Source organism: Misgurnus anguillicaudatus, chromosome 1 (assembly GCF_027580225.2).
Source record: "Misgurnus anguillicaudatus chromosome 1, ASM2758022v2, whole genome shotgun sequence".
In the NCBI taxonomy this organism is placed as follows: Eukaryota; Metazoa; Chordata; class Actinopteri; order Cypriniformes; family Cobitidae; genus Misgurnus; species Misgurnus anguillicaudatus.
The window spans coordinates 30,222,093-30,247,964 of record NC_073337.2 but is presented as its reverse complement, the minus strand read 5'-3'; the positions used below and the strand labels follow the sequence as shown (position 1 = coordinate 30,247,964).

Sequence of the window (25,872 nt, the reverse complement as noted above, 5' to 3'; positions counted from 1 at the left end):
GGAAGTGAGAGCAGTTAGAGGTTTAGCAATCTGACCAAAGTTCCTAATGAATCGCCGATAAAAATTGGCAAAACCCAGAAACCGTTGCAACTCCTTACGAGTGTCGGGGACTGGCCACTCGGCTACCGCCTTAATCTTAGAAGGGTCTGGACGGATCTCGCCCGCGGCAATAACGTAACCAAGGAACGAAACCGAATCCCTATGAAACTCGCACTTCTCCGCCTTAACAAAGAGCTGATTTTCAGGAAGACGCCGGAGAACTCTCCGAACGTGCTGAGTGTGTACCTGCATAGACGGAGAAAAGATGAGAATATCATCAATGTACACAAACACAAATTTATTGATCATGTCCCTCAGCACGTCATTGACCAGAGTCTGGAAGACAGACGGAGCGTTACAAAGCCCGAACGGTAAAACAGAATATTCAAAGTGTCCGGAAGGTGTATTAAAAGCTGTCTTCCACTCATCTCCCTCCCTAATGCGCACCAGATGGTAAGCATTGCGCAGATCTAATTTGGTGAAGACGCGCGCTCCCTGCAATAATTCAAAGGCCGACGACATTAAAGGCAGGGGATACCTATTCTTAATGGTAATGTCATTGAGACCTCTGTAATCAATGCATGGACGTAGGGAGCCGTCTTTCTTTTTAACAAAAAAGAAACCTGCCCCCGCAGGGGAAGTGGAGGGACGGATGAGACCGGCACGAAGGGAATCATTAATATAACGGTCCATAGCCTCTCTCTCAGGACCGGACAAAGAAAAAAGTCTACCTTTAGGCGGAGAAGTGCCTGGGAGGAGGTCGATAGCGCAATCATACGGCCGGTGAGGAGGAAGGGAGGTGGCCCGGGCTTTATTGAACACCTGATGAAGATCTCCATACTCCGCCGGGACCCCGGTCAGATCGGCTGCAGAAACCTGAGAGACAGAAGAAACAGAACCAGAAGAAGCAGCACCAAGACAAGACACATGACATGACGATGACCAAGATAAAATAACACTATTACGCCAATCCACGTGAGGATTGTGCTGTGCCAACCAGGCATGACCCAAAATGATGGGCGAAAGAGATGAGCCTAGAAGGTACAGCACAATCTCCTCACGGTGGTTGCCGGAAACAAAAAGACTAACCGGGGGTGTACAGTGGGTAACCTGCGCTGTCTGCTGCCCTTTGAGAGTCCAAACCACGAGAGGAATCTTGAGGGGAACAGCGGGAATGCCCAACGAGCGAGCCAACTCCTCGTCCAAGAAATTACCCTCGGCACCGGAGTCAAGAAGAGCCGAGGTGGGATGATCCAAGCCCCCAAAGGACAGAATAACAGGCAGATGAGAGCTAGAGACACGGGAGATTTCTTCAGTAGCCACGCCCACCAGGACTCCTGGTCTCACCGGCGGGCTGGATCTTTTAACGGACACCCTTTAGCGAAGTGCCCCGGCTTGCCACAGTAAAGGCAGAGACAATTTAGTAGACGTCGCTCTCTCTCCTTCTGAGAGAGACGCATGCGACCGAGCTGCATGGGTTCAGCCTCAGTGAGTGAAGTGGGCGTGGTAGAATTGGCAGACTCACTCTGGAGAACCCGATGACGCAGCGTGCGGCGGTGATGGCGAAGAAGCATCCGAGCCTCAACCTTGAGTGCGAGCTCGATGATCTCGTCGAGTGAACGAGGCAAATCGTGGATAGCGATTTCATCCTGGATATCATCATTGAGGCCGTCAACAAACTGAGCACGTAGAGCTGAGTCATTCCAACCGCACGCTGTGGCCAGAGTCTTGAATCTAATGGAATACTCCGTGACTGAGTGCTTATCCTGAACCAAACGCACCAAACGGGCGGCTGCGGCATCACCCTGAACCGACCGGTCAAACAATTTCTCCATCTCACGCCGAAAGGCATCAAAAGACTGACAGCAGGGTGCGCGGGCATCCCAGACCGCAGTGCCCCACTCACGCGCTCGCCCGGTGAGCAGGGTAATACAGAAAGCTACCCGGGTCTGTTCTGTAGCATATCGTCGAGGCTGAAGTGCAAACACTAAAGAACACTGGGAAAGGAATGCCCGGCAGGAGTTGGGATCGCCGTCATACGGCGGAGGGCTGGTGGCGTGGGGTTCCGCCTCAAAAGGCTGGCGTGGTTGACTGACCTCTCTACGGACATGATCGAGCTGAGCGCTAAGCTCAGTGAAGCGAGACGAGAGATCCTCGACTTCACGGGACGCTGATGTAATCTGTGCCGTGTGCTGACCCAACCAGGCTCCCTGCTGGGCGATGGCAGTACGCACTGACTCGGCATCTGCTGGATCCATTTGATGGCGAGTTCGTCTGTCAGGATTTACACAGGGAGACTGAGACAGGATCCAATTGCAGAAAATAAATGCTTTAATAAAGTCACTGTCCACAAGACTGAGCTTGGGTGAATAATTCAGAAAGTAAATCAGAGAGAGAGAAGATCCGCTGTGCGTTGACAGGGTGAGGTTTTCCGCTGTGCGTAGACAGGGTGAGAGTTCCAATGAGCGAAGGTCAGCTGAGAAATCCACTGCTTGAAGACAGGGTGACAGATCCACTGAGCGATGTCAGGGTGAATAATCCACTGCGCGAAGACAGGGTGAATAAATTAACTTCCACGGAGAATTTAACCGGGCAAGCCGGACCGCGGCTACAGACCCTGCGTAGGTACGCTGGACAGCGCCTCTGGCCGCACAACAGCCGAAGCTGCAGCGGAGAGTGAGATGCAAACCACTCGGAGAAGGCAGAGCAGTGGGTGACCTGGCAGATGGTGACAGCAGAGAACTCAGGTAAAATACGGAAAATAACTAAAGAAATAAACTGGAACTATGAGTATTAACTTGACTTTGAAGTAAAATAAAATAAAAAATAACAGATAACTAGAGTTATATAATACTGGGAACTAGATCGACTAGACTAGACAAGACAGGACAGGAGATATGGCAAGGCACATACAATGACGAACTCGCAGAGAACAAAGGGCTAAGGGCACTGATATAGCAACCAAACGAGGGGTAAATAATTAACAGGTGTGGTGACGCAGGTGTAGGAAATCACGCTGATGAAGAACCCAAATGACAGACGCGCATGAGCAGAGCTGTAAAACAAAAACACAGACAATGAAAACACAGAAACAAAGCAACCAATCAAACTGACGTCCTAACAGAATCCCCCCTCCCAAAACCGCCACCGGGCGGTCCCAGAAGGGGCTCACCTTGTCGCCGACGGAGATCGTTAATCAACTCAGGGTCCAAAATGTCCCGGGCCGGTACCCAACACCTCTCCTCCGGACCGTAGCCCTCCCAGTCCACTAGATACTGAAAACCTCTGCCCCGCCGACGTGAATCTAATAACCGCTTAACTGAATAAGCAGGAGAACCATCCACTAGATGAGGGGTGGGAGGGGTGGGAGCAGAGGGGACAGGATTAATACGGGAAAAAAAAACAGGTTTGATCTTGGAAACATGAAAAACCGGGTGAATCCGACCGAATGCTAAAGGCAATCTGAGCTTGACCGCAACCGGACTAATGACCTTAACTATACTGTATGGACCAAGGAAGCGAGGAGCCAGTTTACGAGAAGGCTCTCGGAGAGGCAGATCCTTGGAAGAGAGCCATACTTTCTGCCCACAAATATAGCGAGGGGCGGGTCGCCGGTGCCGGTCGGCCGCGACTTGGGTTCGTCTGGAAGTCTGAATTAAAGCGTTTCTGGCCCTATTCCAGATGCGTTTGCAGCGTTGAACGAAGGCCAGCGCAGACGGAACCGCCGCATCGGATTCCTGCGAGGGAAACAAAGGAGGCTGAAAACCCATCGAGGCTTCGAAAGGGGACATGTTAGTGGATGATACAGGCAGGGAATTATGTGCATATTCTACCCACGGAAGCTGTTGGCACCAAGAGTTCGGACATTGAGACGTCAGACAGCGGAGCGTACGACCAAGATCCTGATTAGCCCGTTCACATTGCCCATTGGTCTGAGGGTGATAACCTGAAGACAGGCTGGCAGTGGCACCGATCTGCTTACAGAATTCTTGCCAAAAACGAGAGATAAATTGGGGACCCCTGTCGGATACCACGTCTGTGGGTAAACCATGGAGACGGAAGACGTGTTCCACTAATATCTGAGACATCGCTTTGGCAGAGGGAAGCTTAGGTAGGGGAATAAAATGAACCGCTTTGGAGAAACGATCCACCACCGTGAGGATGACGGTGTTACCCTTAGAAACTGGTAAGCCGGTGACAAAATCAATGGCTATGTGTGACCAAGGACGGGTGGGTATGGGGAGAGATTTAAGCAGACCAATGGGAGGCTGATGAGACGCTTTATTACGAGCGCACACATGACAGGCTAAAACGAACTGTCTGACGTCGGAGCCCATAGCGGGCCACCAAAAACGTTGACGGACGGTAGCCAACGTTCTCCGAACTCCCGGATGGCCGAAAAACTTAGACTCGTGACCCCACCGGATGACCTCGGAGCGAAGCGCTGCCGGAACCCAAAGCCGACCCGCCGGGCACCCCTCTGGCACTTCACTCTCTCGTCCGGCTTCCCTCACCCGCTGCTCGATGCCCCAACAGAGGGCACCCACCACCCGCCCCTCAGGGAGGATGGTTTCGTCCCTCTCAACGTCAGGACTACCGAACAAGCGAGAGAGGGCATCAGGCTTTGTATTCTTTGAACCTGGCCGGTACGAGAGAGTAAAGTTAAAACGGTCAAAGAAGAGTGCCCAACGAGCCTGCCGCGATGTCACCCTCTTGGCTGAACGGACATATTCCAAATTTTTGTGGTCCGTCCAAACCAAGAAGGGCTCCGAGGTCCCCTCTAACCAGTGACGCCACTCACCCAAAGCCAATCGAACCGCCAGCAGCTCCCGGTTACCAATGTCGTAGTTTCGTTCAGCAGGGCTTAACCGGTGAGAAAAGAAAGCGCAAGGATGCACCTTTCCGTCCTTCGCAGACCGCTGAGAAAGCACGGTGCCTACCCCGACATCAGAAGCATCTACCTCCACAATAAACTGAGCCTCCGGATCTGGAATAGAAAGAACAGGAGCAGAGATAAACCGGGACTTTAAATTATCAAAGGCCTCCTGAGCGTCATTATTCCAACGGAAACATTCTTTAGTGGAAGTGAGAGCAGTTAGAGGTTTAGCAATCTGACCAAAGTTCCTAATGAATCGCCGATAAAAATTGGCAAAACCCAGAAACCGTTGCAACTCCTTACGAGTGTCGGGGACTGGCCACTCGGCTACCGCCTTAATCTTAGAAGGGTCTGGACGGATCTCGCCCGCGGCAATAACGTAACCAAGGAACGAAACCGAATCCCTATGAAACTCGCACTTCTCCGCCTTAACAAAGAGCTGATTTTCAAGAAGACGCCGGAGAACTCTGCGAACGTGCTGAGTGTGTACCTGCATAGACGGAGAAAAGATGAGAATATCATCAATGTACACAAACACGAATTTATTGATCATGTCTCTCAGCACGTCATTGACCAGAGTCTGGAAGACAGACGGAGCGTTACAAAGCCCGAACGGTAAAACGGAATATTCAAAGTGTCCGGAAGGTGTATTAAAAGCTGTCTTCCACTCATCTCCCTCCCTAATGCGCACCAGATGGTAAGCATTGCGCAGATCTAATTTGGTGAAGACGCGCGCTCCCTGCAATAATTCAAAGGCCGACGACATTAAAGGCAGGGGATACCTATTCTTAATGGTAATGTCATTGAGACCTCTGTAATCAATGCATGGACGTAGGGAGCCGTCTTTCTTTTTAACAAAAAAGAAACCTGCCCCCGCAGGGGAAGTGGAGGGACGGATGAGACCGGCACGAAGGGAATCATTAATATAACGGTCCATAGCCTCTCTCTCAGGACCGGACAAAGAAAAAAGTCTACCTTTAGGCGGAGAAGTGCCTGGGAGGAGATCGATAGCGCAATCATACGGCCGGTGAGGAGGAAGGGAGGTGGCCCGGGCTTTATTGAACACCTGATGAAGATCTCCATACTCCGCCGGGACCCCGGTCAGATCGGCTGCAGAAACGTGAGAGACAGAAGAAACAGAACCAGAAGAAGCAGCACCAAGACAAGACACATGACATGACGATGACCAAGATAAAATAACACTATTACGCCAATCCACGTGAGGATTGTGCTGTGCCAACCAGGCATGACCCAAAATGATGGGCGAAAGAGATGAGCCTAGAAGGTACAGCACAATCTCCTCACGGTGGTTGCCGGAAACAAAAAGACTAACCGGGGGTGTACAGTGGGTAACCTGCGCTGTCTGCTGCCCTTTGAGAGTCCAAACCACGAGAGGAATCTTGAGGGGAACAGCGGGAATGCCCAACGAGCGAGCCAACTCCTCGTCCAAGAAATTACCCTCGGCACCGGAGTCAAGAAGAGCCGAGGTGGGATGATCCAAGCCCCCAAAGGACAGAATAACAGGCAGATGAGAGCTAGAGACACGGGAGATTTCTTCAGTAGCCACGCCCACCAGGACTCCCGGTCTCACCGGCGGGCTGGATCTTTTAACGGACACCCTTTAGCGAAGTGCCCCGGCTTGCCACAGTAAAGGCAGAGACAATTTAGTAGACGTCGCTCTCTCTCCTTCTGAGAGAGACGCATGCGACCGAGCTGCATGGGTTCAGCCTCAGTGAGTGAAGTGGGCGTGGTAGAATTGGCAGACTCACTCTGGAGAACCCGATGACGCAGCGTGCGGCGGTGATGGCGAAGAAGCATCCGAGCCTCAACCTTGAGTGCGAGCTCGATGATCTCGTCGAGTGAACGAGGCAAATCTTGGATAGCGATTTCATCCTGGATATCATCATTGAGGCCGTCAACAAACTGAGCACGTAGAGCTGAGTCATTCCAACCGCACGCTGTGGCCAGAGTCTTGAATCTAATGGAATACTCCGTGACAGAGTGCTTGTCCTGACCCAAACGCACCAAACGGGCGGCTGCGGCATCACCCTGCACCGACCGGTCAAACAGCTTCTCCATCTCACGCCGAAAGGCATCGAAAGACTGACAGCAGGGTGCGCGGGCATCCCAGACCGCAGTGCCCCACTCACGCGCTCGCCCGGTGAGCAGGGTAATACAGAAAGCTACCCGGGTCTGTTCTGTAGCATATCGTCGAGGCTGAAGTGCAAACACTAAAGAACACTGGGAAAGGAATGCCCGGCAGGAGTTGGGATCGCCGTCATACGGCGGAGGGCTGGTGGCATGGGGTTCCGCTTCCAGAGGCTGGCGGGGTTGACTGACCTCTCGACGGACCTGATCGAGCTGAGCGCTAAGCTCAGTGAAGCGAGACGAGAGATCCTCGACTTCACGGGACGCTGATGTAATCTGTGCCGTGTGCTGACCCAACCAGGCTCCCTGCTGGGCGATGGCAGTACGCACTGACTCGGCATCTGCTGGATCCATTAGATGGCGAGTTCGTCTGTCAGGATTTACACAGGGAGACTGAGACAGGATCCAATTGCAGAAAATAAATGCTTTAATAAAGTCACTGTCCACAAGACTGAGCTTGGGTGAATAATTCAGAAAGTAAATCAGAGAGAGAGAAGATCCGCTGTGCGTTGACAGGGTGAGGTTTTCCGCTGTGCGTAGACAGGGTGAGAGTTCCAATGAGCGAAGGTCAGCTGAGAAATCCACTGCTTGAAGACAGGGTGACAGATCCACTGAGCGATGTCAGGGTGAATAATCCACTGCGCAAAGACAGGGTGAATAAATTAACTTCCACGGAGAATTTAACCGGGCAAGCCGGACCGCGGCTACAGACCCTGCGTAGGTACGCTGGACAGCGCCTCTGGCCGCACAACAGCCGAAGCTGCAGCGGAGAGTGAGATGCAAACCACTCGGAGAAGGCAGAGCAGTGGGTGACCTGGCAGATGGTGACAGCAGAGAACTCAGGTAAAATACGGAAAATAACTAAAGAAATAAACTGGAACTATGAGTATTAACTTGACTTTGAAGTAAAATAAAATAAAAAATAACAGATAACTAGAGTTATATAATACTGGGAACTAGATCGACTAGACTAGACAAGACAGGACAGGAGATATGGCAAGGCACATACAATGACGAACTCGCAGAGAACAAAGGGCTAAGGGCACTGATATAGCAACCAAATGAGGGGTAAATAATTAACAGGTGTGGTGACGCAGGTGTAGGAAATCACGCTGATGAAGAACCCAAATGACAGACGCGCATGAGCAGAGCTGTAAAACAAAAACACAGACAATGAAAACACAGAAACAAAGCAACCAATCAAACTGACGTCCTAACAGAATCCCCCCTCCCAAAACCGCCACCGGGCGGTCCCAGAAGGGGCTCACCTTGTCGCCGACGGAGATCGTTAATCAACTCAGGGTCCAAAATGTCCCGGGCCGGTACCCAACACCTCTCCTCCGGACCGTAGCCCTCCCAGTCCACTAGATACTGAAAACCTCTGCCCCGCCGACGTGAATCTAATAACCGCTTAACTGAATAAGCAGGAGAACCGTCCACTAGATGAGGGGTGGGAGGGGTGGGAGCAGAGGGGACAGGATTAATACGGGAAAAAAAAACAGGTTTGATCTTGGAAACATGAAAAACCGGGTGAATCCGACCGAATGCTAAAGGCAATCTGAGCTTGACCGCAACCGGACTAATGACCTTAACTATACTGTATGGACCAAGGAAGCGAGGAGCCAGTTTACGTGAAGGCTCTCGGAGAGGCAGATCCTTGGAAGAGAGCCATACTTTCTGCCCACAAATATAGCGAGGGGCGGGTCGCCGGTGCCGGTCGGCCGCGACTTGGGTTCGTCTGGAAGTCTGAATTAAAGCGTTTCTGGCCCTATTCCAGATGCGTTTGCAGCGTTGAACGAAGGCCAGCGCAGACGGAACCGCCGCATCGGATTCCTGCGAGGGAAACAAAGGAGGCTGAAAACCCATCGAGGCTTCGAAAGGGGACATGTTAGTGGATGATACAGGCAGGGAATTATGTGCATATTCTACCCACGGAAGCTGTTGGCACCAAGAGTTCGGACATTGAGACGTCAGACAGCGGAGCGTACGACCAAGATCCTGATTAGCCCGTTCACATTGCCCATTGGTCTGAGGGTGATAACCTGAAGACAGGCTGGCAGTGGCACCGATCTGCTTACAGAATTCTTGCCAAAAACGAGAGATAAATTGGGGACCCCTGTCGGATACCACGTCTGTGGGTAAACCATGGAGACGGAAGACGTGTTCCACTAATATCTGAGACATCGCTTTGGCAGAGGGAAGCTTAGGTAGGGGAATAAAATGAACCGCTTTGGAGAAACGATCCACCACCGTGAGGATGACGGTGTTACCCTTAGAAACTGGTAAGCCGGTGACAAAATCAATGGCTATGTGTGACCAAGGACGGGTGGGTATGGGGAGAGATTTAAGCAGACCAATGGGAGGCTGATGAGACGCTTTATTACGAGCGCACACATGACAGGCTAAAACGAACTGTCTGACGTCGGAGCCCATAGCGGGCCACCAAAAACGTTGACGGACGGTAGCCAACGTTCTCCGAACTCCCGGATGGCCGAAAAACTTAGACTCGTGACCCCACCGGATGACCTCGGAGCGAAGCGCTGCCGGAACCCAAAGCCGACCCGCCGGGCACCCCTCTGGCACTTCACTCTCTCGTCCGGCTTCCCTCACCCGCTGCTCGATGCCCCAACAGAGGGCACCCACCACCCGCCCCTCAGGGAGGATGGTTTCGTCCCTCTCAACGTCAGGACTACCGAACAAGCGAGAGAGGGCATCAGGCTTTGTATTCTTTGAACCTGGCCGGTACGAGAGAGTAAAGTTAAAACGGTCAAAGAAGAGTGCCCAACGAGCCTGCCGCGATGTCACCCTCTTGGCTGAACGGACATATTCCAAATTTTTGTGGTCCGTCCAAACCAAGAAGGGCTCCGAGGTCCCCTCTAACCAGTGACGCCACTCACCCAAAGCCAATCGAACCGCCAGCAGCTCCCGGTTACCAATGTCGTAGTTTCGTTCAGCAGGGCTTAACCGGTGAGAAAAGAAAGCGCAAGGATGCACCTTTCCGTCCTTCGCAGACCGCTGAGAAAGCACGGCGCCTACCCCGACATCAGAAGCATCTACCTCCACAATAAACTGAGCCTCCGGATCTGGAATAGAAAGAACAGGAGCAGAGATAAACCGGGACTTTAAATTATCAAAGGCCTAAGGACCGACATTATTCCAACGGACACATTCTTTAGTGGAAGTGAGAGCAGTTAGAGGTTTAGCAATCTGACCAAAGTTCCTAATGAATCGCCGATAAAAATTGGCAAAACCCAGAAACCGTTGCAACTCCTTACGAGTGTCGGGGACTGGCCACTCGGCTACCGCCTTAATCTTAGAAGGGTCTGGACGGATCTCGCCCGCGGCAATAACGTAACCAAGGAACGAAACCGAATCCCTATGAAACTCGCACTTCTCCGCCTTAACAAAGAGCTGATTTTCAAGAAGACGCCGGAGAACTCTGCGAACGTGCTGAGTGTGTACCTGCATAGACGGAGAAAAGATGAGAATATCATCAATGTACACAAACACGAATTTATTGATCATGTCTCTCAGCACGTCATTGACCAGAGTCTGGAAGACAGACGGAGCGTTACAAAGCCCGAACGGTAAAACGGAATATTCAAAGTGTCCGGAAGGTGTATTAAAAGCTGTCTTCCACTCATCTCCCTCCCTAATGCGCACCAGATGGTAAGCATTGCGCAGATCTAATTTGGTGAAGACGCGCGCTCCCTGCAATAATTCAAAGGCCGACGACATTAAAGGCAGGGGATACCTATTCTTAATGGTAATGTCATTGAGACCTCTGTAATCAATGCATGGACGTAGGGAGCCGTCTTTCTTTTTAACAAAAAAGAAACCTGCCCCCGCAGGGGAAGTGGAGGGACGGATGAGACCGGCACGAAGGGAATCATTAATATAACGGTCCATAGCCTCTCTCTCAGGACCGGACAAAGAAAAAAGTCTACCTTTAGGCGGAGAAGTGCCTGGGAGGAGATCGATAGCGCAATCATACGGCCGGTGAGGAGGAAGGGAGGTGGCCCGGGCTTTATTGAACACCTGATGAAGATCTCCATACTCCGCCGGGACCCCGGTCAGATCGGCTGCAGAAACCTGAGAGACAGAAGAAACAGAACCAGAAGAAGCAGCACCAAGACAAGACACATGACATGATGATGACCAAGATAAAATAACACTATTACGCCAATCCACGTGAGGATTGTGCTGTGCCAACCAGGCATGACCCAAAATGATGGGCGAAAGAGATGAGCCTAGAAGGTACAGCACAATCTCCTCACGGTGGTTGCCGGAAACAAAAAGACTAACCGGGGGTGTACAGTGGGTAACCTGCGCTGTCTGCTGCCCTTTGAGAGTCCAAACCACGAGAGGAATCTTGAGGGGAACAGCGGGAATGCCCAACGAGCGAGCCAACTCCTCGTCCAAGAAATTACCCTCGGCACCGGAGTCAAGAAGAGCCGAGGTGGGATGATCCAAGCCCCCAAAGGACAGAATAACAGGCAGATGAGAGCTAGAGACACGGGAGATTTCTTCAGTAGCCACGCCCACCAGGACTCCCGGTCTCACCGGCGGGCTGGATCTTTTAACGGACACCCTTTAGCGAAGTGCCCCGGCTTGCCACAGTAAAGGCAGAGACAATTTAGTAGACGTCGCTCTCTCTCCTTCTGAGAGAGACGCATGCGACCGAGCTGCATGGGTTCAGCCTCAGTGAGTGAAGTGGGCGTGGTAGAATTGGCAGACTCACTCTGGAGAACCCGATGACGCAGCGTGCGGCGGTGATGGCGAAGAAGCATCCGAGCCTCAACCTTGAGTGCGAGCTCGATGATCTCGTCGAGTGAACGAGGCAAATCGTGGATAGCGATTTCATCCTGGATATCATCATTGAGGCCGTCAACAAACTGAGCACGTAGAGCTGAGTCATTCCAACCGCACGCTGTGGCCAGAGTCTTGAATCTAATGGAATACTCCGTGACTGAGTGCTTGTCCTGACCCAAACGCACCAAACGGGCGGCTGCGGCATCACCCTGCACCGACCGGTCAAACAGCTTCTCCATCTCACGCCGAAAGGCATCGAAAGACTGACAGCAGGGTGCGCGGGCATCCCAGACCGCAGTGCCCCACTCACGCGCTCGCCCGGTGAGCAGGGTAATACAGAAAGCTACCCGGGTCTGTTCTGTAGCATATCGTCGAGGCTGAAGTGCAAACACTAAAGAACACTGGGAAAGGAATGCCCGGCAGGAGTTGGGATCGCCGTCATACGGCGGAGGGCTGGTGGCGTGGGGTTCCGCTTCCAGAGGCTGGCGGGGTTGACTGACCTCTCGACGGACCTGATCGAGCTGAGCGCTAAGCTCAGTGAAGCGAGACGAGAGATCCTCGACTTCACGGGACGCTGATGTAATCTGTGCCGTGTGCTGACCCAACCAGGCTCCCTGCTGGGCGATGGCAGTACGCACTGACTCGGCATCTGCTGGATCCATTTGATGGCGAGTTCGTCTGTCAGGATTTACACAGGGAGACTGAGACAGGATCCAATTGCAGAAAATAAATGCTTTAATAAAGTCACTGTCCACAAGACTGAGCTTGGGTGAATAATTCAGAAAGTAAATCAGAGAGAGAGAAGATCCGCTGTGCGTTGACAGGGTGAGGTTTTCCGCTGTGCGTAGACAGGGTGAGAGTTCCAATGAGCGAAGGTCAGCTGAGAAATCCACTGCTTGAAGACAGGGTGACAGATCCACTGAGCGATGTCAGGGTGAATAATCCACTGCGCGAAGACAGGGTGAATAAATTAACTTCCACGGAGAATTTAACCGGGCAAGCCGGACCGCGGCTACAGACCCTGCGTAGGTACGCTGGACAGCGCCTCTGGCCGCACAACAGCCGAAGCTGCAGCGGAGAGTGAGATGCAAACCACTCGGAGAAGGCAGAGCAGTGGGTGACCTGGCAGATGGTGACAGCAGAGAACTCAGGTAAAATACGGAAAATAACTAAAGAAATAAACTGGAACTATGAGTATTAACTTGACTTTGAAGTAAAATAAAATAAAAAATAACAGATAACTAGAGTTATATAATACTGGGAACTAGATCGACTAGACTAGACAAGACAGGACAGGAGATATGGCAAGGCACATACAATGACGAACTCGCAGAGAACAAAGGGCTAAGGGCACTGATATAGCAACCAAACGAGGGGTAAATAATTAACAGGTGTGGTGACGCAGGTGTAGGAAATCACGCTGATGAAGAACCCAAATGACAGACGCGCATGAGCAGAGCTGTAAAACAAAAACACAGACAATGAAAACACAGAAACAAAGCAACCAATCAAACTGACGTCCTAACACGGAGATTATTATGATAAGTGTTCGTATCTACGTATAGTACAGGAAGGAGATTAAACACATATGACGACTCGTTTAGTGATTCAGAGTCGACTCCCTGCTTTAAAAGCCAATTACTTTATTAATCATGCACTTTTTGGTTTACACATTGATGGATAGCTACATGATACACTGCAAAACAGGTCATTTTCGATATTGGATCTGTGTGGCTTTATGAATGAGAAAGTAAATAAAGTTCTTTTGAGTTTGTGTGTTTCTGTTTCTCTGATTGTTTTTCAGTTTGTCTTTGTGATATATCTGCACATTATTTGTGTAACATTTTCATATTTTAGTTCCTTGTTGGTGTTTTTCCACGTTACTTTTGTATGTTGTTACTGTAATGATAAACAAATCAACTTGACAGAAGTGTGACGTCAGTTCAGTCCCTGTATTTGCATATTAGCATGATTGTTGCTAAACATACAGTAAAGCTCAAATGGGGCACAGGATCCCCAATATTTTTATATGATTTTTTTTTAAGTCTGCTGTGTGCAAGAAGTGTGCAACGCAATGAACTTCCTTTCCTTTGCTTAACCCACTTTCCCTACACTGCAACAGGGCCCCACAACTGTTATGAACAACCCAGACAGAGAGATACAGACTAAAGAGATTATTAACAGCAAACAGTAATGGCAGTATGATGAAAAGGCAATGCTTCATCAGATATTATATTACAGGTTCAGTGGAAATCATTGCCAGGATGAAGAGAAGGTTAAAAAAGCACACACCTCATGGTAAAGTGAAGTAAACAAACTTTATACATGTGTAAGAAGAACAGAGTCCCATTAATATATTTATTTCCATAGCAGGACAAACAAATACTATAAAAATTAATGGGTACCATCAGCTGTGTGTTTATCATCATTTACCAAAACATATTTTGTGTTCAAAGTTCTTTTAACCTATTTTTTTTATTAAGTTTTATTTTGTCATGGTACTAACCACTCCGCTGGAGTTTTGATTTTATTTGACCGTAATTTTAGTGGCTCGATTCTGCAGTAATTTTCTTCCGCCGAGGGTAGATGTATTGAAGAGTTTCGTTACAAAACGAGATAACCACCGTTTTTTTAATTGTTCAGAAATCTTGTTTTTTGGTTGTGCATTCCATTTAATTTCAATTCAACTGCAGTTGGTTTGTTTTGATTTAAAACTTCATAACTTAAAAAATACAAGTAGCACCATAAAACAAAATAATAACATGATAATAATAAACATGTTTTGACAAAAATGTAAAAAAATGGATTTATCTCGTTTTGAAACTCTTCTATTGCTCTCATTCTTCTAGGGGATTTTTTCTTCATCTTGGTTAATGTTAATGGTTTTAATAATCATACACAAAATAGCTTATTTTTTCAGGATTTGTCATATAAAATTCTTGATTTAATGAATAGAATGAATAGAATCTTTATTGTCCCATAGGGATATTCTTTTTCACACATCATCACATACAGCAGCATCTGATATTAACATCTCTGACCTAGTCACACAAATATAACATGTAACATATAATAATATAATACTTTAGTACACACACCATACAATATCTCCCCCCTCTAGTTTCCCCCCTCTGCAGCAAAAAGGTGAACAGTGCAGCCAAACATTACCCAAAAAGATTAATGAATACTGATCACAGGGATTTATTTAAAGCAATGATGGCTGATGGAACAAAGCTTTTCTTAGGGGCCAGTCACACCAAAAGCGCTTTAAACGCTTGCAAATGCAAGGCGCGATGCACTGCCTTTAAAAAAAAAAAGAGCAGTGCGACGCGGCTTTTCATATTGTTAAGCAACCACCGTGTCAGCTGTCTTGGCAATCAAATATTGAAGCGTGAGCGCTCTTTTGCTGTTAACTGTCATCTTAGCACAAACTTTAAAAAGAGGGCGTTTGCTCTGACCTTGTTTGAGGGTGAGAGGTGCACAAACACGCAGGAGAGAGTGAGTGAGTGGAGTCTGGTTCTTCAAAGCAACTGTAAACTTCACTCACCACAACGTAAGGCCCGCATCTCCCCTCATTCGATTGGACAATGGAAAGACGCGAATGACGTCGGGCGCTTCTCCGCTCTCAGCGCTCCTTCAAAAACGTGTGCGCGACAGTCGGCAAAAAACCGCAAGGCACTCAGCACGCATAAAAAGCGTGCAAATGCGCCCTGCCTATAGAATATCATTCAAAAAAGGCGCCTGCAACTAGAGGTCTGCGCGGGACACAATTTTCAGTCCCGCTCCCGCCCGCACCCGCAATGTTCAGTCCCACTCCCGCCCGCTCCCGCAAAGATTTTTAATTTTTAGTCCCGCTCCCGCCCGCATCTGTGATATTTTGTCCCGCTCCCGCCCGCAAATGCCCGCAGGCAGGATGGATGGGTGTTTACTTTCGGTCTCAGAAAAGGTCTTAAAAAAACGTGCGTGCACATATAATTCCTTACCAATACATGGTAACAGGCCCAGATGGCTAATCGGACAAGGAGAATTCCTGATGGGCCGATCTGTTTTTTGGCAACGAGGCCGGTTGTTGTCATGCCACCAGGTTGAAGGTTGCTGTCGTAGGCTGCCTGCAGTCACAGCAGCCCCACCACTTTATGCCCAAATTAATTGTGTCCTGAGTCCCGACCACTTATTGGAAGAATTTTTGCATTCGAGTCCATTAACTTAACATCTAAAGTGAATGGAAAACGCAGGACGCACTGAATTTCTTCTTCTTTTCAAAGCGTTCGCCTGTAAATACGGGTTTTGTTTCAGACGCGTCTATAATTGAGTGCGCTTGCCGCGCATCAAGATTTAAAATAAACTTGGAAACTTGATGCGAACGGTCTCTAAAAAGAAAAGGATATACAAATCGTAATTTTTTAAGTCATAGATGTAACAATGAATTGTCTGTGAATCGTCATAAATCGTCTATTGCAAGAGTATCAAAAATCTATTTGATGCAAAACTCATCAGTTTATTGGAAAATAAAGTAAGTTTTTGGACACAAAGTATGCGTATCTTACGACGTTATTTACTTATATACATGAATAACATGATATAATTACTAATAAAAAAAAATAAAAGATTTGATAAGCTTTGATCAATCTTGCTTATGTATTATAGGGGTTTGCAAACTTTTTCAACCAAACAGGTAATCTCAAGACCCACCATTTAAAAAAATAGAAACAAACACATTTATTTCCTTTCAGTAGTTTTTGAATAAGTTTAATTGAATACAATTTTAAAAAGTTCTGAATTTATATATAAATTTCATAGTGTGGCCAATTAAAATACACTTGGCGAATAGAGCAATAAAATACAGCGTCTTTTAAAAATAAGCTGCTGTCAGAGCAAGTGTAATTGCAGCATTTACACGCTCCTCTGCTCTGATCTCTTTTTCCAAATTGTTCTTTAAAGTCAGAATGTAAAAATTACATGGACACTTAACTTACGTTCTTACAAAGATGTGTTGGATTTAGGGATATGCAGGTGAGGATCTTTTCACCTTCTGAATGTATTAAACACACCGCATATTTTAAACGAAAATATATTTGGCAAAGACGTTTAAAATCCTACCCAGTAGGCTACATTTGATATTTATCGTTAGATTATTAAATATTTCCATTTCTTAATAAAATAAATTTGTTAAATTTTTGTTCATTATTATTCATTATATATATCAGGGGCGGAGTAGGACCAAAAAATCTACCGGGAAATTTCGTATACCACCGGCCCTCCGTGGAAAAAAAGGTCTTGTATTTGTAGTAAAACGGTAATACAAATCGCAATCAATCTGAAAAAAAAAAAAAAAACATTTTCATAATAATAATAAAATCATCAAATCATGGATAATTTCCCTAAATGAGTAACTTTACAAAATGATACCTTTTTAAAAGACGGAGATGCGCACCTGTCAATCAGCTATTACATAACAGAGCGAGACCAGAGATGAACGTGCTCATAAACTGGAGTAATATGGAATACTTTCTTTACATCTTTGAAAAACTGTAAGAATATCATTTTTGTCATATAAAGTTTTGAGAGATAATAATGTTTTTTCCACTGTGATTGCTCATTTATTTTAACGTGTTTACCTCGCGCATTTACCTCAGAGATTATTTCAGTTATTTTGCTGTTTTTCCGGTAATAATAATACAACTTACATGCCAATCCTACTTCCTTGTCTTTTATTCATTTCATTATGCTGTTATTTTAAGTTATGTGGATATTTATTGCCATATAAGACGTTAATTGCCGTTATATACTCTCGACTAATATTCAAATCATATGCGGAATAATGTGTGTATCTTTGAATAACTGTAAGAATACAGTTAATCCTGAAAAATAATTTTTGTCAAAGTTTTGAGAAATAATAATGTTGTGAGGATATTGCCATATTGCAGTTGAATACTCTTGTTTATAATATGAATTATATTCACATCAAGCCGCCAGACGGGGTTGCTATAACTCGCAATGTATAACTATTATCAGAGCGACCCTTGCAGCCTCAAAATCAACACCAATAAAATAGTAGGCTTACAATGACAAACTCACTTATATTAAACAGTTTGTTTTATTAATAAAACAAATTCAACGGATGCTATCTGCGTTATAACGAATAAATGAAGACATAATTTTCCATTACTACGAATGCTTAGTATTTTTTTTTTTGTTGTTGTTAAAACAGAACAACAATAAATTAGTAAAATGACTCGCTTATTAAACAGAACGTTTAACAAAAACTAATAGACAGAAAACATTTACCCATCTTTTAACATAAATAAACCTAAAGTTTTGTAATATTAACTAATATTTAATTTGCGGGAGTGCAGCGTATCATCCCTCCCGCCCGCACCCGCAAGTGCATCTCTATCATCCCGCCCGCTCCCGCAATGACCATTCAAAATTTGTCCCGCGCCGCACTGTTTTGCATCGGGACCCGCGGGTCCCGCGGGACTCCCGCGGGAGTGCAGGCCTCTACCTGCAACTGCCATAAACGCTTTTGGTGTGACTGGCCCCTTGAAGGGTGCCTTTTTCCAGTCCAGAGTTCTGTATCTGCGGCCAGATGGGAGTAATAAAAAACCGGTTCAGGGGATGTTCAGGGCTACTTACCAGTGTTGTTTTTGGCAGCCCTTTTAGTTTTCGTTTTAGTCTTAGTCTTTTGGACGAAAATGCTTTTAGTTTTAAATCACATTTTAGTCACTTGTAAAATTTATAGTTTTAGTCAAGTTTTAGTCGACGAAAACACAAAAAGGTTTCAGTCAAGTTTTATTCGACGAAAACGCAAAAAGGTTTTAGTCAAGTTTTACTCAATTTTAGTAAAAAAAGTATTTTTGCAACCAATGAATTTAGGTTAAAAAGTGTGGTGTATTAAATACAATTAAAATGTGCATTAAGGTTGTCCCTGAGGGCTTGCCGTTGTTTTAGTCGGTATGCCTTCTGCGCATGTCATAACAAAAAGTTATGAAGAAAAAAGTTTAGCCTAATATACCCTCATGTTGAGTTTGTGTGTTACGCTGAGACCTCGCTTATAAAGTTGAGAAACGCGTGCCTTGCCTTATTTAAATACACCACAAAAAGTATTGGAAATGGGTTTAGGTCTGACAAGCAGATACATGTAAAACCTTAAGCTTACCATGAAATGTGTCACAAGCCGATTGTCGAGTAAAATTGAATGTATATGATATGTTAACAGCGTGACTTGTTAGTTACCTTTAAAAAATATTAGAGTGATGAGCCTTCAGGTGCCGCTTGAGGTTGGTGGTATTCTTCCCACCTAGTTTGTGGCCACATTTACCGTCGTCTCCCAATATGCATTCCGTTTGTCTGTCTGATGGATTATACTGAAAGTATGTCCATAAATCATCTCGTCGTTTCCGTTTATTGGCGTCACCGCTACGGTCCTTCGAACTCGCCACAGCCGTAGGTGTGTGGTTGTTTGAAATCTTGTGCGCGTGCACGGCATGGCGGCAGCCGGGTGGTGGGCGTGAGCGTGAGTGAGACTGTGTTGACCCAAAACAAGGATAGAAAGCGGCAGCATTGCTGATACTTTTGAGCTAAAAACAGACTGATTTCACGCAAAATAGGCAGAAATGACATGCATTATGAACGTCAGACTTATAATAATTTTCGTTCCGTCTCGTTTCGTCAACGAAAACTCAAAAGCGTCTCGTCATGTTTTCGTCACCTTAGAGACATTTTTAGCAAGTCATCGTCGCGTAAGCGCCATAAAAAATATGTGCGTCAACGAAATCATTTCGTTATCGTCATCGTTGACGAAAACAACACTGCTACTTACTAAGGTTAATATCCATCTGCTATAGTAATAGTTGGAGGAGAATTTAATGAAGCTCCTGACCGATGTCTAGATAGATTTCCCCTAAAACGAGAGTCATGCAGATGTAACACTTTTATTAATGATTTTTGTAGTAACCTTTCTCTTTTGGATGCTTACAGGTTTATGCACGATAAAGATTGTTCATATACTGTACTTGGTTTAATAAAGATCTCTCGAGAAAATTGCGTATAGATTACTGGCTTACATCAGACTTTCTATCTTATTCTAAGTGAAGTAGTATCACAGTCAACAATTTGATCTCTCAGTGAAGTCTAGTGATGTCCAGTTCGTGAACGAATCGTTCTTTTGAACTGGTTCTTTTCAGTGAACGACTTGAATCGGTACACCTAATCGGACTGAATCGTTTAAAAAGTTTGTGTCTCGAGGCAGCAATGATCCACAAGTTACTCACTTTCAGATGTGCTCGACAGTCATTCCGATTCTAATTAAGAGAGAGTAATCCGTATCTTAACTCGTGTTACTGAAAAGCATGATATAGCGACTCTCGAGTCAGAGCGACTCTCGAGTCAGGAACAGGTTGCTGCATTTATGGAGTCACCAGTTCACTGATTTGAGAACAGTTTCTATCGGACGCGTCCAAAGAACTAATCAAAGAACTGTGGATACTGAGCTAGCGTGAGCCAAACAGTACGGACATCAGTGAGTTGCTGTGCTAATACTATAGCCTACATGAACTAAGATGATTGACAGACATAGTTATTTAATTTTACTTGCGCGAAATATGCATGGAACAGTTATATTAAACACAGTGTGTTTGCAGATTATATTTTAAGTTGTTATGAGCTTGATCATGATTTCTGTTAAAAGTTTTTCAATGTGCTTTAGTTAGAATTTTTGAATTTTTTATGTATTTTACCCTCCTGGATGATAAAATTAGATGCGAATAACGTCATTACGTAAAGTATGTTAAAGAACTGGTGAATCGTTTTTTTGAACCAGTTCTTTGAAACGAACTGTCCGAAAGAGCTGATTCACAAAAAAAGAGTCGGACTTCCCATCACTAGTGAAGTCACCATGAGCTCACAAGATCATCATCATGTTGTCACAATGTGTGCGTCACTGTGATCTAAAAGTGTAACCACACTGCACACTTACGGTGTGCTCATATATTAAGGTCCCAGTATGAGATCACTGCACACTCACACATACTACCCATAAAGCACATGGTATGAAAAGTACCAGATTTCGCTCAGAGAGTTAATATTCTAATGTTTGCTAATCGGAAACATGTCGCAGAGACGTCAGCATTTAATTGCCAGACAGGCCTGGACTGGTAATCTGGCACATGCCCAGTGGGCCAACACACTTGGGGGCTGGTGGATATAATCATTTTTTTTTTTAATTGGCCCACAACCGGCCCATAAAGCAGGGACAGCGGCCCATTGGTTCATTTTCCATACTGACACTGGGCTGGCCCAATCACCTCTTAACAGGCTCCACCTCTCCCCCTCTGTTTCTTGTGTCAGATGAAGTCAATGTGAAGTATCATTACACACATGAAGTATTATACATCTCATACTACTTTTGTCTGATCAGCACATAACACTTGTACATTGTGCAATGCGGCCTTTTGCTTTCTTTCTTTGTTTCTGCTTACGTAATTCATTAATGCCGTTAAAAGGCACGGTGGAACTGCATTTTCCAAAAAATTTTGCGTAAGATGTTTTTTTTTTTTGCATAAGATGTTTTTTTTTCAGACAGAACGGCCCAGGAGACACCTAATCAGCAGCCCGTTCGTTCTTTTTTATTTACCATTTGGCTAGCTCAATCACAACTATTCAGGCTTTTTATATGAAACGTGCAGCGTCAGTGTGCATCTGTCAAAATAAGAGACGACTGAGAACCGAGTTGATGTGCGGTTAGTCTCGCATAGACAGACCTTCAATACTGAAGGTCTGGTGTTTTTCGCTGCTTTTTCTGGACAAAGCCCGCCCACGAGCTGTTTGACCAACATGTCAAACAACCAATCACAGTTTGTTTCGTCTAGCGTCACGTTTCGGACTCCCCACAATAACGAGCCGGCTGGCAAGTCAGTTATTGAAATAATCAGCCGCAACCGATTAGCATCTAAATAAACCACATTACTCACCATAGAACAACGTTGAGCACTTCATCATCAGCCACACCAATGAGACGCTCCCGTTAAACGTCTGTTTGAAGCATATCTCTCCACTTTTTAACACATACAAGCAATTCAGGAGAACTGAACTTTTTGACTCCACTAACTGCCTCAAGCAAAACTCTTGGACGTCTTTTAGAGAGTCTATGCTGCGAACTTTGCATATTTTTTAGAATTCAATGTTTAGCTGATCATGATAACTGCTCATTATTTACCACGTGAACACGACTGATTCTCTTCCTCAATGGAACGTCAGAGCTTTGTTTTCCAGGGACCGAAACTAATCACGACACTCGCGTCTCCTGGAAATCCGGTTTATTTCAACCAAAGACGACATTGAAATTTTCACAGGGTTTCCAGAAAAATGTACGAAAAACATCAGACGTTTAGCCAACAGTCTGTGGGCATGACGTCTGAGGCTGAGACTAACGTGCGGTAAGCAGAACTGCTTTTAAAACACTTTCGTTAGATATCCTCGTGATAAAACACAGTCAAAAATACAAGTGATAATCCAATGACTTTTTGCAATGACAGTGATTATACTGCAGTGTGGGCAGAATTACTAGGTAGCTACATCAAACTTTTGATCACAGTATCAAACTAATTCCAAAGCAAATTAATATTAACAACTACCATTAATTAACTAAATAAAGCATTTATAAGTAATACATTATTGTACATTATGGCTGGCTGGAGAAAAAAAAATATTCCTTATTTTCAGGTGTGCAGAATTAGGCACATTTCTTTTTTTTAAAACACACACACACACACACACTGGAAATTCATTATTTGATGTCCATTAGAAAGATGCCATGCATGGAAATTGCAAAATTTACCATTAGACATCCTGATTCGGGCATCATGGTCATAAAAATAGGATGAAAGGAAAAGATATATACAAAATGAATGGTAGTTATTAAAATTACTGTGGTTTGGAATTGGTAAAAGGTGTTCAGAAAAAAAGTGATCAAAATATTCTGCACACACTGTAATGGTGGCTCTGCCGCGAGATTGCAACTTCATTGTAACATTTATTAGGTCTCAATGTTATCATAAGGTGGTAAGAATAGATGGCTAAAAAAAACATTGTGCACACTCACTGGCTAAGATAATAAGCAGATTTTTTAAACCTGCAAAGCCTTTTACAGCGCTTACAGTTTTGTAGTGTCACCTCTTATACTTTTCTACTTAATCATTATATGGAGTTGGTAGTCAAGATTGCACAAAGATTTGTGGTCCTATAGTGGGCCGGTATGGGCCAAATTCCAAATTTTTTTGTCTGCATTTAACCTCTCCACTGAGTAGTGAAGCCATCTGCTGCAAGTCATGAACACACACAAACACACACACACACACACACACACACACACACACACACACACACACACACACACACACACACACACACACACACACACACCTACTTATCTACCAAGTGGGGACGTATGACTGAACACCCTACCTTTGGGTACACCCCTTTCTGAAGGGTCTAGAGACAAAATAAAGATATCCCTGCACTACTGGAAATGCCCTCATTACAGATATCAGTTGATATTTTCAATAAAAGCCTTCTTTCCAGACCTGACATTTTGCCTTCACTTTGGGGACAGTATTGTTTATGTCCAATTTGAGGACAAACACCAACTCTGATCTCGTCGACTTTTGAGGACAATGGTGATACACAATCTCTGATTATGTTAACCTTTGAGGACTTTAAGATTATGCTGTATATGACTCACTCTAATAAGCAACATTACAATTCAAAGTTCAAATACTGACTTGAAAACAGCCTAGTGCAGATATACAGCGGTTACAGTTAAGTTCTTCTATTATTTAGTGATTATTGATTGGTAAGCTGATTTTATGAATATATACTACTTCAACATACATAAAAGACAGGAATTGCCTAGTTCAGTGGTTCTCAACTCCATTCTTGGAGGCCCACTGCTCTGCACATTTTGTATATCTCTCTTATCTGACAGACTTATGCTGCGTCCGAAACAGCCTACTACTTACTATATAGTACGCGAAAAGCAGTAGGCGAGGCGAGTAGTATGTCCGAATACATAGTATTCGAAAAACAGTATGCGAAAAGTACCCGGATGACCTACTACTTCCGGCTAGATTTTGCAGTGTGCATACGATGGACGCTTCACTATCCCATGATGCCCCGGGAGAGGAGTTATCCAACGAAGAAGACGAGGCATGCAGTTGTTTTCGCGCTGAAATGACATGACGTGATGACGACGTATATCACGTGATGTAGCAACATGGCGGATGTAGTACGTCCGAATCTCATTCATACTACCAGGATTCATACTATACAGTACCTACTGTTTTAACGCTAAGTAAGTAGGTACTTCATCTAATTCAGTACCTACTATACAGTATGCGGTTTCGGACGCAGCCTTAGTTTAGTTCATGCTGATCTCTACTAATGAGCTAATGATTTGAATCAGGTGTGTTAAATAAGGGAGACTTAGAAAATGTGCAGAGCAGTTGGCCTCCAGGAATAACGTTGAGAACCACTGGCCTAGTTAATGTCAATAGACCAAAATTATTGCTTTCTTGAAATCCAAGACTCTGGTGATACACAAATTCATATTTTAAGTCACTTTGGGCAGTCTGGTCATACACAACTCAATTCATACACAACAACATATCAATTCACTTTGGTTGAAACACAAACTCGGATTTTAAGTCACTTTGGGGACTTTGGTTGATACACAAACTCAAATTTTAAGTCACTTTGGGGACTTTGGTTGATACACAAACTCAAATTTTAAGTCACTTTGGGGACTTTGGTTGATACACAAAGTCAGATTTTAAGTCACTTTGGGGACTTTGGTTGATACACAAAGTCAGATTTTAAGTCACTTTGAGGGCTTTGGTTGATACACAAAGTCAGATTTTAAGTCACTTTGAGGGCTTTGGTTGATACACAAAGTCAGATTTTAAGTCACTTTGAGGACTTTGGTTGATACACAAACACAGATTTTAAGTCCCTTTGAGGGCTTTGGTTGATACACAAACTCAGAATTTAAGTCACTTTGAGGACTTTGGTTGATACACAAACTCAGATTTTAAGTCCCTTTGAGGACTTTGGTTGATACACAAACTCAGATTTTTAGTCACTTTGGGGACTTTGGTTGATACACAAACTCAGATTTTAAGTCCCTTTGAGGGCTTTGGTTGATACACAAAGTCAGATTTTAAGTCACTTTGAGGGCTTTGGTTGATACACAAACTCAGATTTTTAGTCACTTTGGGGACTTTGGTTGATACACAAACTCAGAATTTAAGTCACTTTGAGGGCTTTGGTTGATACACAAAGTCAGATTTTAGGTCACTTTGAGGACTTTGGTTGATACACAAACTCAGATTTTAAGTCACTTTGGGGACTTTGGTTGATACACAAACTCAGATTTTAGGTCACTTTGAGGACTTTGGTTTATACACAAACTCAGATTTTAGGTCACTTTGGGGTCTCTGGTCATACACAAACTCAGATTTTAAGTCACTTTGAGGACTACAAGAAAACAAGGAAAAATGACTTCCAAACCATTTATTTACCATGCAAATGCATGCTATAAATGTCAGAAGTTTTGGCAATACCAGTAACAGCACTTAACCATAAACACAGTTACTTAAAAGTTAAGTGCATTTTAGTTTGCCAATAAAAGTGTCAGTATAAAATATAGGACAGTATAATCAATGAAACTGATATGAACTCTTTCACTCTTTTCTTCACCTTTATTTTCTTGCCTTCTACCTTGCTCCTCCCACTTCACTTTCCTTTTGCTCCTCCCTCTTCTCTTTTATCTTTGCTTCTCCTTTTATCTCTATACTTTCAGTTCACTCAATTAACTTCTGTCTACATTGAACTATTGTAATTACAATTAAAGGAAATAAACAATACTGACATATTTTAAAAGTGCATATAGAACAGAATGAATGACAGAAAAAAATAGCAACATGTAAACATATAACAACATG

General features: G+C 45.0%; 1 protein-coding gene and 1 pseudogene across 1 annotated transcript; both read right to left on the bottom strand.

Annotated features, from left to right (window-relative positions):
• Nucleotides 1-25,872, bottom strand: part of LOC129431932 (uncharacterized) — a 496,207-nt pseudogene that overhangs the window by 193,015 nt on the left and 277,320 nt on the right.
• Nucleotides 8,129-12,537, bottom strand: LOC141365626 (uncharacterized). The gene is made up of 4 exons (XM_073870149.1): nucleotides 11,801-12,537; nucleotides 11,011-11,654; nucleotides 8,332-10,146; nucleotides 8,129-8,214 (listed from the first exon to the last, which is right to left on the bottom strand). Exons 1-4 carry the CDS (start codon nucleotides 12,535-12,537, stop codon nucleotides 8,171-8,173), a joined length of 3,240 nt encoding a protein of 1,079 aa, XP_073726250.1. The 3' UTR covers nucleotides 8,129-8,170.